The sequence below is a fragment of the Heteronotia binoei genome, chromosome 15, assembly GCF_032191835.1.
Source record: "Heteronotia binoei isolate CCM8104 ecotype False Entrance Well chromosome 15, APGP_CSIRO_Hbin_v1, whole genome shotgun sequence".
NCBI classification, from domain to species: domain Eukaryota; kingdom Metazoa; phylum Chordata; class Lepidosauria; order Squamata; family Gekkonidae; genus Heteronotia; species Heteronotia binoei.
Genome location: NC_083237.1, coordinates 20,832,772 through 20,846,394, shown reverse-complemented (window position 1 = coordinate 20,846,394; position 13,623 = coordinate 20,832,772). Strand labels below are relative to the sequence as shown.

General features: G+C 48.0%; 1 protein-coding gene across 1 annotated transcript; it reads left to right on the top strand.

The window, feature by feature from the left end:
* The first annotated feature begins 5,972 nt into the window (after positions 1-5,972).
* On the top strand, positions 5,973-10,909 carry LOC132583691 (zinc finger protein 345-like). The gene is made up of 2 exons (XM_060255317.1): positions 5,973-6,237; positions 7,474-10,909. The coding sequence occupies exon 2, from the start codon at positions 7,505-7,507 to the stop codon at positions 9,671-9,673; it is 2,169 nt and encodes a 722-aa protein (XP_060111300.1). The 5' UTR covers positions 5,973-6,237; positions 7,474-7,504; the 3' UTR covers positions 9,674-10,909.
* The last annotated feature ends 2,714 nt before the right edge of the window (positions 10,910-13,623 follow it).

Here is a 13,623-nt window from a genome sequence, read left to right as displayed (position 1 = left end):
AAACTGAGCTAGCTCATACTAACTCAGCTTAGAGGGAACGCTGCTGACAAGGGATGTACAGCCGCACAACCGCCTACAGGAAGTCGTAGTGCAGGGAACAAGAGGGGTAGTCTAAACAATACACGGGGAAAGAGACGTGAGAGAGAGAATAAAAGTGACACTGTAGTGGTAGCTGCCACCAAAGCAACATTATTTTAATGTCCATAGCCAATCAGAAGCCATTCTGGGCAGGAGGCCTACTTGGCTCCACCCACTTTCTAAAACATTTGTCGGTTCCCATGGCAGCCACTGGGTAACCTTGGCCTAAAGAATAAAGAAGTATCTAAAAAGTGAAATTGGAAGGGGTTCATGCTGCCCCTCTCACCAGACATACCACTGTTCTGGGCAGCCAATTGGCCTGAGGAAAAATGTTCCCTCCCTTTAATGGAGACTTAGTGAATGTTGTTTACCTCCATGCCACAGAAGTTTTATTACGCATTTCAATACATTAATCCTCTATTAATGGGACAAGATAACTTCTTTCCAAGTCAGTTGGCAACCCTAATTGGAACCCATACTTGTTCATTAGACTTCTAATAATGCCAATTTCAATTTTTGAGGGGTGTTCAGAAGTCCTTTTGTTACCCAAAACATTTAGAAGAAGTTGATTCACCACAAGTGTGAAGTGAATTGTTGAGGAAACCAGGAGCAGGGAAACTGATCCTTCCTTAGCACTGTTTTTTTTTAAGGGAAGGCAAATGTAGGAGCAGGTAGATACAAAACAGCAATGCAGCTTCATAAGGGTGGCTGAGAGAGAAGTTCAAGAGACAAATGTGCATCATTGTAGCCTTACGGCTTTCTCTGTAGCATCTGATGCAGGTGGGATATAGGAATGGATAGACCATTCCTGTGATCTGGTAGGGTGGTTTTTATCTCCCACCCCCAATTGCATAATCAGATAGTCTCATCTCGCCCGTCCCTTAAATCTGCTAAAAATTAAAAATGAAGCTCAGTGGCAATCAGAAATGGATTTCTTGGGGAGGATGACCACAAAAACCAGGATCTATTGGGCACATTATAAATGAGCTACGCTTTCTAGATCTCAGCATACTTGCTGTACAACCTTAATAAGTTCCTTTCAGTCTAGTGGTTCTTACTTTCTCGTAAGTGAAGCCTCATGGCGTCTCCATCCCTTTCTTACAGTATTTTTTGATCTTCTTTAGACTTGTCACAGGTGTTTCCCATCCCAGTAGAATTTTGGATTAAGCAAGACTCCAGCGCCAACATCTACCTCACCATTTCAAGCCGGACCACACTGTCCTCTTTGAAATGACCGTTGAATGCTTGATGCATATTGGAAGTACTATAGAGGTGTTAAGTAATGATCCTTGAAGGCAGCAAAATACACTGTTTTGCCAGTTGGGCTCCCTGACACAGGAACAGGCAGTCACTCTGTAGTGTTTAGATAATTCTTTTCATTTAAAAAAAACCACCCTTGGAGTCCTCCTCATAGCTGTGAACCCTCTTACATTTTTTTTTTTCATAAGAGATTTTTAATGGGTAGTTCCCACCCTAGGACATCTTTGGTTTCAGACTTCTTCCAGTGCCGGCATCTACCTCACTGTCTCATCTGGACCTTTCTGTGATCCTTGAAAATTAACAAAGAAGAAGACTAAGTTTATACCCTGCCCTTCTCTCTGAATCAGAGTGGCTTACAATTTCCTTTATATTCTTCCCTGAGCTGTCTGTCTCCAATGAACTCCCCCCACCCAGTGGAACTCCCTGCCACTTAGTATCTATGGGAAGATGGAGAACTCTATAGGATGTAGCCTGAGATCAGCCATATTTTGGATAGATAGTTGCTCAGCAGTCTTTTTCAGGTGCGTGAGCGAGCCTGCAGAGACTGGAACTCCTTCAGACCCTTCTGGGTGGCACCATAGCAACGGTAGACAGATTGTCTACCCACTCCCACAGTGCACTGGTGCTGGGCCAGCAAAGACCTCTGGCCCGTCTTCACTGCAGTTGGGGGTCAAGAGTGGGGCTTGCCTGTCTGGTCAGAGGGCCAGTGGTGATGCAGGAATAGCCAAGGATTTTGCCATTTGCAAGGAACATTGTTCTGGAGCACAGGCTTGCCTAGCATTTTAGCATTGTTTTGGAGCTAAATCGGTATTGGGCCTGATCTGTGGTTAGAGCACAACCCTTTGAAGCAGCTCCATTAGCACTGCATGGTTCAAAAGGAGGCAGCCCACAGATTTTGGTTCCAGAGCTGTTTGTAGGGTTGCCAGCTTCCAGGTGGGGACTGGAGATTTTCCGGAATTACAACTGACCTCCAGACTACAGAGAACAGCTGTCATGGAGAAAATGGCTGCTTTGGACATTATGTCCTGCCGAGGTACATTCCCTCTCCAACCCCCTTGCTCTCCAGGTTTTCAGAAGTTTTCCAACCTGGAACTGGCAACCCCAGCTTTTTCTGGTCTGATTCCCTGGAGAAACAGAACGTGCCCTGGCATTGAGGTGCCCTTTCTTAATGAAATATCAAGGAACGCTTTAGTTGGTCATAGCCTGGATGGGGCAACCCCTGGGAGCTGCCTGAGGATGAAAAACGTACAAGATTGAATTATGTTTATTTAATTGAATTAATTACCTTTCCTTATCTCCCCCCACCCCGTCCTTTCCCTTCTTTTTCTTCTCCCCCAATTACATGGCCATTTCATTTCATGTGTGTGTCGCGCTCCCTTTTGAAAGCACCCCTTTCCCATAACTCAGGGCTAACATCTCTCTGTCCTCTACTCTCCCCTCCCCTGCCATCTGAGATTGGCACATGAACATTTCTCTTGTAGCATCCTGGTGAGAGTAACTGTAGGGGCAACTCTCCATTTATTTATGTCTGACTTCTCTGGAAGAGCCCCATGGCGCAGAGTGTTAAAGCTGCAGTACTGCAGTCTGAACTCTCTGCTCATGACCTGAGTTCGATCCCCAGTGGAAGCTGGGTTTTCAGGTAGCCGGCTCGAGATTGACTCAGCCTTCCATCCTTCCGAGGTTGGTAAAATGAGTACCCAGCTTGCTGGGGGGGAAAGTGTAGATGACTGGGGAAGGCAATGGCAAACCACCCCGTAAAAAGTCTGCCGTGCAAACGTAAAAGCAATGTCACCCCAGAGTCAGAAACGACTGGTGCTTACACAGGGGACCTTTCCTTTTTCCTTCTCTGGAGGGGGTGGGCTTTGTTGCGGGGTAGCAAAATGTCCTAATGTCCCCTTACCTCTCCCTTGCCCTCTCGTCATTTCTGATTGATGGGTTTCGGTGATGCAGTTAGCTACTGAACATCCTCTGTAATTCTAGGAATGTATCAAGCTGGAGCCTAATACAAATACAAAACTGGGTGATTTCAAAGCGTTCTGTGTTGGTGTCATTTTTTGGAATAAAAGAACTGAATTTAAGAACCTCCAAGTAATTCCCAATAAACTCTGGCATATCTCCCACCCCTCCCCTTAGTCAGAGCAGAAGTTCACTGACTTTTGTTTGGAACTGAACAAAAAGACAAATCTTGGACAATTTGTTCAGAAAAAGGCTCTAATTCTAAAACAATGAGGAATCTGTTCTGGGGTGTGCACAAATCCCTAAGGAGAAAGATTGTTTGTGCGGCAGTGTTTGAAGTGACCATATTGCTTCAGAGACAGCTCGTGAATGGAAGGAAAGTTGCTGTGTGAAACCCCCGTTCCTATATTGCTTTACTCAATGACAGGCCAACAATGAAAGCATCTGGTTTAGAATGGTAATGTGAAAAGGGCCATTGACTCTTCCTTGCAAATTAATGAGACAAATGCATGAGGTTAGCTCATACCCTGAATAAAACTTTGTTGGTCTTAAAGGTGCCATTGGAATCTAAGGAATCTAAGGGGAGGGACGGTGGCTCAGTGGTAGAGCATCTGCTTGGGAAGCAGAAGGTCCCAGGTTCAATCTCTGGCATCTCTAAAAAAGGGTCCAGGCAAATAGGTGTGAAAAACCTCAGCTTGAGACCTTGGAGAGCCGCTGCCAGTCTGAGAAGACAATACTGACTTTGATGGACCAAGGGTCTGATTCAGTATAAGGCAGCTTCATATGTTCAAGGTTGTTCTGTTGCTTCAGACCAACATGACTGCCCACCTGGATTTAGAAATGCATGTTCACTGTAATACATGAACTAAACTGGGGACAGGATTGGTGTCACCTCCAGAAACTCACTATCTGTACTACTGGGCTGGATTTGATGATGGCAGCCAGCCAGCCAGTCTGCCCTTTCACAAGGAGGGACTGCCAGGGGGAGGGAAGGAGGGAAAGCAGGCAACTGGAAGACAAGAGCAGAAAGAGATAGGTTGGGTTGCTGGTGGGTGGGAAGCAAAGAAGAAAGCAGGAAAAGGGGAGAGGTGACTCCAGGGGAGGCAAAGAGGTAGTATTTGGAGGGGAGAATAGCTCTTCACTTTTTTTTTTTTGCAACTGGTCTGAAGCATGTGAAAGATCCCACACAGATTTGGCCAGCCTCCAAGTGGGACCTGGATCTTCTAGGGTTGCCAATCCCTAGGTGGAGACAGGATCCTGCGGTTTGGAGGCCCTCCCCCACTTCAGGGTCATTAGAAAGTGGGGGCGGGGGAGAGGGAGATGTCTACTGGGCACTCTTATTATTCCCTGTGGAGACAGTTTCCCATAGGGTATAATGGAGAATTGATCTGTGGGCTTTTGGGGCTCAGAGGGTGGCTATTTTTGAGGTAGAGGCGCCACATTTTCAGCATAGCATCCAATGCCTCTCCTCAAAATACCCTCCAAGTTTCAAAAAGATTGGACCAAAGGATCCAGTTCTATGAGCCCCCCAAAAGGTGCCCCCTAGCCTTCATTATTTCCAATGGAGGAAAGGCATTTAAAGGGTGTGCGGTCTCTTTAAATGAGATGGCCAGAACGCCCTTTGGAGTTCAATTATGCTTGTCACAACCTTGCTCCTGGCTCCACCCCCAAAGACCCCAGATATTTCTTGAACTGGACCTGGCAACCTTATCTCCTACTTTTACAACATATCTCCAGCTGGCAAAGGTCAGCTCCCCTAGAGAAAACTGCTGCTTTGAAGGGGTGTGCGCTAGTCTAGGGCAGAGGTGGCCAATGGTAGCTCTCCAGATGTTTTTTGCCTACAACTCCCATCAGCCCCAGCCAGTGTGGCCAATGGCTGGGGCTGATGGGAGTTGTAGGCAAAAAACATCTGGAGAGCTACCATTGGCCACCCCTGGTCTAGGGCATTGTACCATGCTTGGGCCCCTCCCCTCCCCAAACCCTGCCCTTTCTTGGCTCCACCCCCAAACTCTCCAGGTATTTTCCAACCTAGACCAGGCAACCCTCCTGGCTAGCCTACCTGGAGGTTGGCAGCATCCACCAACTTTGCATGCTAAACCACTGCCTACCAGCTGTATGTAGCTCTGCTCACTGTACCTGATTCCTCCTCTGAAGAAGCGTGCATGCACACACGAAAGCTTACATTCTGAATAAAACGTTGTTGGTCTTAAAGATGTTGCTTGACTCCTGCTTTGTTCTGCTGCTTCAGACCAACACGGCTGCCTACCTGGATCTAATCTGACAGATCCATGTAGCCAGCGGTGTTGGTCTGAAGTAGTAGAACAAAATAGGAGTCAAGTGACACCTTTAAGACCAATTTAGTTTTATTTAGAACTTTCGTGTGCTCTAAGCACACTTCATCAGCCGAGGAATCCGGTACAGCGAGCAAAGCCACACATAACTGGTAATCAGTGGCTCAGAATGCAAACTGGTACAAATTGGATCTTAAATTTGTACCAGTTTGCATTCTGACTGAGTCACTGCCTACCAGCTATGTGTGGCTTTGCTCGCTGTATTGGATTCCTCGTCTGATGAAGTGTGCTTAGAGAGCACACGATAGTTCTAAATAAAACTAAATTGGTCTTAAAGGTGTAACTTGACTCCTATTTTGGATCTAACATGTTTTTGTTAGAGTTCAGGCAAAAAAACTATAACTCCCAGAATCCACACCACCGGTCCATTTCCCAGCATTCCTTGCAAAGGAAACTGACGCCCAAGGAGAGGCTGGCTCTATTCATGTCTCTTTGCATGCTGATGCGATTTCGAGGCTGCTACTTTGATGCGGTTTCTTTTCTTTTTTCCTTTTTAAAACACTTTTTGACGTGCCATTCCGCGGCTGCCTCTTATATCGCTTCCTCCCTTTGCCTTTAATCCAGAAGACGGGGTGGATCTGAAACCCTGTAGGTAAGTGCTCTCCTAGGAATTGCGTTATCTGTGATTTTACTAACCTATATGTGCTTCTGTCGGGGGAAGGTTGGGTCACGTTGTTTAATACATGCGTGCTCGTATTGATACTCAGCCTATGGTTAGTGGAAATATCTGTACACATTTTTTATTTAAAAAGTTCCCTGCAAATGTTAACGGAAAGGAAACAACCAGACTGCTGAAATAACATCTGGGAGGGATTAATTATCCCAGAGCGTCCCAGATTTGGCTGTTTGCCCACAACCTGCATGTTGACCTGGATAATCACCAGGCATGTACCTTCTTTAGGCCTGGCTGCAGAGACAAGGAACGAATTGAAGTCAAATGTATTTTAACTCGTATGATTCAGCGAGGTTCAAGTATTCGTCTGTGCTTATACTTTGTCTCTGTGATGTGTGTGTGAGATATTTTACATTTTCTGTCTTGAGATGCCGTGTGGCTCTCGAAGCCCCCCTCTCTTGTTGGCTGACTTGGAGAAGGCATTTCTCTCTTTAAATCACATCGCCAAGCCAGCTGGCAGCTAGAATTCATTTAAAGTGAAAGTTTCTTCCTTCCTTCCTTCCTTCTCAACATCTGATGTCTTCAAGCTCTCAAACATTCGATGTTCATGTCTTGCAGCACTCAAACATCTGATGCTTATTCTATGGGGCTCTTACGTTAAGCAAGTTTGGCCACCCTTAGTGTACAGGGAAATTTCCTTCCTCATCTCTATTCAGTAGCAACCACAAATGGGATTATTGACATTACTGAAGTGGGAAAGACTTATTCCTTCTAGGTGATATGAAATGAAATTCTCTATTCTCCCCATTCTTCCACTTTCGGCTGCTGAAATGGCCTTGAGTCAGCCACAGTTCTCCTAGGAGTTGTCCTTGAAACGGCAACTGCTGTAAGAGCTCTCTCAGCCCCACCTACCTCACAGGTAGGTGTTGTGTGTGTGTGTGTGTGGGGGGGAAGGTAAAGGAGATCGTGACTGCTCTGAGATTCAGAGTATAGGGTGGGATATAAATCCAATATGTCCTCCTTCTCCCTCCCTGGGATTTTCCCTCCTTCTCCCAAGTCCATGACGGTAGATTTCAGAATTCCCAAGAGGAGAGGGGGAAGACAGGAAAAAGATGAGCCAGGCCCCCCTCCGTTCTCTTTGTGTTTTTGAGTAATGAGCCATTTTTCCAGGAAAGCATGAAGGCCTTTTGCTGAGTTTTCCTTTTTTCTTCCCAGGAGAAGTCGTGGCCAAAACTGAGAATGAGGCATGGCTTGCCATCAGCAAAGACTTCAAGGGGCACGTGTTCCCCTAGTGGAGGAAGTCCATTTGTCTCCAGCGTCTTCTGAAGAGGAACCCCAGGGTGGGGACGGCCGCACAAAATGGGAGAACCAGCAGTGGAGCGAAGGATGCTTAAAAGCTGAAGAGGAACTGGACTGGGAGGTGGCCTCTGATAGCAGCTCGGTGGTCTTTATTGAGGAGTGGGGAGAGGTGCGCAGGAGGGGCAGCGTAGGATGTGCATCTGATTTAGATGACTTTGGGGAGAACTCAGCCCATGTAGAGGCCCCGGACACTGAGAGACTCCTTGTGGAAGGGCCAGAGGCAATCCTTTATCCAAAGGGGCCTCCGTCAAACACTGGGTTTGCTACCGAGGAGTGTGAGGAAATTGCATATCGAGGTGAAGGCTGTGTTGATGCTGAACTGATCCATTTTCCAGAGGAATCTCTGGGGAGGGAGGAGTCTGAGGAGGAAGCAGAGGACGTTAGTTACGAGGGTGGAACGCCAATAAAGAAAGTGCCAGTTGGAGTGAAAGGCGAGTTGACCTTTTTCCTGAGACGATTCAATGGGGAGGAATCTGAGGAGATTCCTTGTTGGGGAGGAACTGCTCTGAGTAAAGCAGCACGTGAGGGAAAGTCTGAAGCAATTGTTTGCCAAGACGGATCTCCTATAAGGAGAGGGCCTAGTGGGGTGGAGCCTGAAGCAATCCTCTCCCAGCAAACCTCTCTTTCAGGGAATGGATCCGACGAGGATGTGGTGGAGGAGTGGGCCATGCCCATGGAGGAGCTGGTTGCCAAGCAACGACCTCCGAAGCCTCGTCACATCTGCAGTGAGTGCGGCCGTAGCTTGGCCAGTCATTCGGCCCTCGTTCGTCACTGCCTTATCCACACTGGAGAGCTCCCATACACCTGCACAGAGTGTGGGCGCCGCTTCCGACAGTCCTCAGCCCTCGTCCGCCACCTTCGGGCCCATCGGGGCGAGCGTCCTTATGTTTGCGGTGAGTGCGGCAAAGCCTTTGGGGTCCGATCGGCACTGGTTCGCCATCAGCGGGCCTTGCATTCGAGCGAGAGGCCTTATGTCTGCGGGGAGTGTGGGAAGGCCTATGCAGACCTTTCCATCCTGACGAAACATCAGCTCATTCATGTCAACGGGCGGCCATTTTCTTGTCCTGACTGTGGCCAGTCGTTTGGGCATCGCACCACCTTGACTCAGCACCGCCGAATCCACACAGAGGAGCGGCCGTACCGTTGCGCAGAGTGTGGGCAGACGTTCCGGCAGAATTCAGCCCTAGCGAACCACCGCCAAGTCCATTCCGGAAGGCGTCCATTTTCTTGCCAGTTCTGCAGCAAAACCTTTGCGGGCCGGCCTACTCTAGTCCAGCATCTCCGGACTCACACGGGGGAAAAACCGTACAGCTGCCCAGACTGCAGCCGCCAGTTCAGCACCAGCTCCAACCTCCTGCAACACCGAAGGAACCACCTCGGTGAACGCCCCTTTGCCTGCTCTTTGTGCGGCCGCCGTTTTGCCCGGCGTCCTGACCTAGCTCGGCACTATGTCACCCACGCCGAAGGCAGTGTCCGGCCCCACCGCTGTGGGGAATGCGGTCGGCGTTTTGTGGAACTGACCGACTTAGAGCAACACCAAGCCACGCACCGTGGGGAGCGGCCCTACGTCTGCAGCTACTGCGGCAAATCCTTTACGGAGGCCGCCACGCTGGCTCGACACCGCCGCTCGCACCTTCCGATGGCTCAGCAGGCTTACAAGTGCGAGGTGTGTGGGCAGACTTTCGGGCAGAGCTCAGACCTCCTGGCGCACGGGCGGGTTCACAGTGGGGAACGCCCCTACGCCTGCGTGGACTGCGGCAAGGCCTTTGGGCGCAGCTCCAACCTGTCGCGTCATCGGCGGGTGCACACCCACGAGCGCCCGTACATCTGCGGGCACTGCGGGAAGAGCTACACCCAGAGCACCCACCTTATGGAGCATCAGAGGCAGCACACCGGTGAGCGGCCCTACGAGTGCACCGACTGTGGACTCTCCTTTGGCAAGAAGGGGCATTTGGACTCCCATCGGCGGGTGCACCGCCTCTTGCCGGGATCCCATGACGGTGCCGATGAGCCACTGGTGGAACATCTTGATTCGGGAAGCCCACTGAAGCAGTGAAGGAGCCTGGTGGTGCTTGGTGTGTGTGTGTTTGTGTGTGTGTTTGTTTGGGGGGGGGGCATGTGAGTGAGCACAGCTTAATTTGGGCATGACTCATGAAGGCTTAGCACCACCACTTGTTTGAAGCTCTTCAGTTTTCCCCTGAGTCTTTGGAATATGGATAAAGTCCATGTGCAAGCATTTTTTCTATCTGGAAGCCTCAACAGTTGTAACAGGTTCATGTTATAGAAGGGAAGGAAGCCAGGTCAGGCAAAGGTGAGCCCCTCACACTAGACATTTTACCCGTTTGCTAAAATGCTTTGGAATTGCCCAGGCTGGTATTCGATGAAAGGCTGTTGATTGCAATGACAGACGCCAAGCCCTTAAAATCAAAGTACCCTGGATTTCATCTACCCCCTTCAGAGCAGAGGTACAACTAGAGAGGGATCTGGCTTACAGGCCCCACTGGCTGTTCCTGGCACTGAGCTGTAATCTCTTCCCAGATCAAAGGAAGGCAGATTCCCCAGAAAAGCTCCCATGCTTTACTCCCTGCTTTCTGTTCTGACCCGTATGGCCTCATTCTCCCTCCCAAAACACAGGGAGGGCTTGGCATCCTCGGCTTCTGTCGTTGACTTTTGAGATGTACCAGGGCTTTTTTTGTAGCACGAGCTCCTTTGCATATTAGGCCATACCCCCCTGATGTAGCCAATCCTCGCCCTGTACTAAGAAGCCTGTAAGCTCTCAGAGGATTGGCTACATCGGGGTGGGTGGGGCCTAATATGCAAAGGAGTCCTTCCTACAAAAAAAGCCCTGAGATGTACAGATATTCCATTATCCACATATCAAATCTTGAGTGCTGCTCAGCAATCAGATTCTGGCCTACGTTTTGAGAGGTCGCTCTGGGTTACGTTAGAGAAACAGGTTCCGGTTGGGTCGTTTCTCTTTTCTACCTCACATCTGTTGAGCTGGCTTCGCTTTACTTTGGAAAAACCCCAAGGATCACCGCTATTTATTAGAATCTGGTAACTTATGTCCGTTAACAGTAAGGGTTTTTTTTTTAAAAAAAAAATTAAGTTGATATTAAGGGAGGTAGTTAAAAAAACCTCTCACTATGGCCAGCATTTCATTTTGAAGGCTTTATGGGAAATCAGAAAAGCAGACTTTTGTTACAATAATTTCTAAGTTTGTACATCGCCAGACCATTGTTAGTGTTGACTGTAATTAATTAAAATATTAAAGGCTACTGCGTGCCCTGAACACTTCCTTTGACAGTGGAGGTTTCCTGCTGCCTCTCTGCTTGCTTCTGTGTTGGCCTCCTTCCAAATGGGCTGTGCTTGAATCCGGTAATCCCACCATGTCTCTGAGTCAGGTGAGACTGGGTCAATTCCTGATGCAATGAATCCTCCAGAACTCCCTGCTTCTGGGAGTGAATGCGTGTTGCGTTTCTGCATGAGTTCCTGCTCAGGTCTCACAGGACCAAGGAACAGGGACTTCTGCAGAATACTAGCTGGGTGAGGGCTCTGTTAGGTTAGTGGGTGAATTCTTTTTCTCAGATACAATATGGAGCTTCAGGTACAACAGGGAAGGGGCCTGGAGTTTTAATTAAAGAAATAAAGTATACATTAACTGTCAAAACTCCTGGGAAAACCAAATGGGGAAATTTGCAACAAACTAGAAAAAGAAGACGACTGCAGATTTATACCCCACCCTTCTCCCTGAATCAGAGACTCCGAGCGGCTTACAATCTCCTATATCTTCTCTCCCCACAACAGACACACCCTGTGAGGTAGTTGAGAGGGCTCTCACAGCAGCTGCCCTTTCAAGGACAATTCCTGCAATAGCTATGGCTAACCCAAGGCCATTCCAGCAGCTGCAAGTGGAGGAGTGGGGAATCAAACCTGGTTCTCCCAGATAAAGAGTCCGCACACAACCACTACACCAAACTAATGCCCTGAATTGTGTAGGTTTTGTGCCTCACAGAAGTTAGGAAAAAGTGACTGCTGCAATGAAGAGCTGAGGGTGATGGGGACACAGCGGATTTGTGCTAAACTGCAGTCTTTTGGGTACATCTTGATGGATGGGTGTTACTCATATTCTTAGCTCTGACTATTCTCGATAGAGGGACACAGCAAGGGGCAGGTCATATTGGCTAGTGCTAGTGCTGATTTTTTCATCTTCTCTATCCCCTGCTGGAGCATGCTCCTTAGCTTTGTTGTGAGAATCTCCTGCAGGTAGTTGCACAGCAAACAACACCCTCTCTGTTTGTGACCTTTATGACTGTTGTGGACCAAGTGCCTCAGATGTGGCTCTTTTGTGTTTGTAAGCAAAAATGACACTCCTGAGGCATTTTTAACTGGAGAGGCCAGGGATTGAACCTGGTACCTTATGAAGACAAAGCAGAGGCTCTGCCACTGAGCCACAGTGCTGCTGTGATCCCAATAAACTGCAAGATGATAGAAGCATCTTTTGCGGGCAGAAGGTGGGTTGGCCTTACAAAGCTGGTAAATTGATGCCTCTCCTTGGGCCACAGAATAGCAGCATGTAAGTTTTCAGGTCCGACAGTGTTTCATTATTCAAACCTGCTGCTGAAGAGCTCTGTGTGGAACTGGAAAGCTAGCACAGCAGTTTTCCAGACCCAGCAGAAGTTACCTGGTGATTTTTTTTGCGTGTTTGGATACAGATCTTTTAAAGCAATAAATGCCTTAAAGAACATTTAAAGCAGTAAATGACTCATGAGGGACAGTAAAAAGAGTTTCCAGGAGATTAAAGAAGGGAACATTTCTAACAATGGACCCAAGGCAGTGGTGGGACTGAAATCCAGATAAAAAAAAACACTTTAGTCATTGTATCATGTGTTGTGTCTCACCTGTAGTCTGAGCAGGATGCTAGCCCTCATTAAGAGTATGCACTGAATTATTGCAGCTGGGACTCCAAATGAATTATATTTGATTTATTAGGCCACTCTTCTCTGTTAGCAGGGCTCAAGGCGGCTGACAACAGAAAACAAATACAATGAATAATAAAAGTCAAGAGCAACATTGAAACTAGTTTAAAAACATCAGCAGTAAACCAATACAGTACCCAAGATAGCAGGCCGAATTTAACCCGAAGAACTGCTTCTCCCTGATTCATTACAACCTAAAGACTGGATTTGGCTGTTCTGTTTATTACACTTATAAATATGTAATTAAATTCACATTGTAGTGCGAATGCCCCTCAGCGATCCTTGAATGAGTATGCCATGGAATTAATTAAAGCCATAGGATTTCTTGGAGGCCTGCTTTGTGAATAGAGTCAAAAGGTGGAAGAAGAGAACCCAAGGCCCTGATTCTCACATCCCAGAGTAGCCTGTAGCCCAGTCCTGTGGCTCCCTTCTCACAGCCCTCTCACCTCTGGGTTGGCAAGGAGTGGTGCTGGGGTGGAGGGCGCAGGGGGCCAGAATCAGCCTAACCCCTCCCATGTGTCAGTCTTCAGGGTTTTAAAATTTATCTCACCTGTCTCTCTAATGGAGATCCAAAGTGGATTGTATTGTTCTTGTCTTCTATATTTTGTCCTCACAGCAACCCTGTGAGGAAGGTTTGGCTAAGAGCATGTGATTGGCCCAAGGGTCACCCAGTGAGCTCCATAGTGAGGATTTGAACCTGGGTCTCCCAGACCTTAGTCTGACACTAGCCTCCATAGCTGTGTTCAGGAGCAATTAAGCTTGACCATATAAAAAGAATGGTTGCTCAAGGACCACCAGAATCTCATGTCGTTGTCACATTTTAAACCCCAAGGGACAAGGGAGAAGCTCTTCTGGGGATAGAGCTGTTACCTCCTGGAGATGTCTCAAAATTACAGCTTATCTCCAAGCCCAGTTCTCTGATGGAAAATGGCTGCTTTGGAGGGTGGCCTCTATGGCATGATATCCCACAGATCTTACCCCTGGCCTCTCCACGTACTCTGAGAATCTCCACAAATTTCCTAACCTG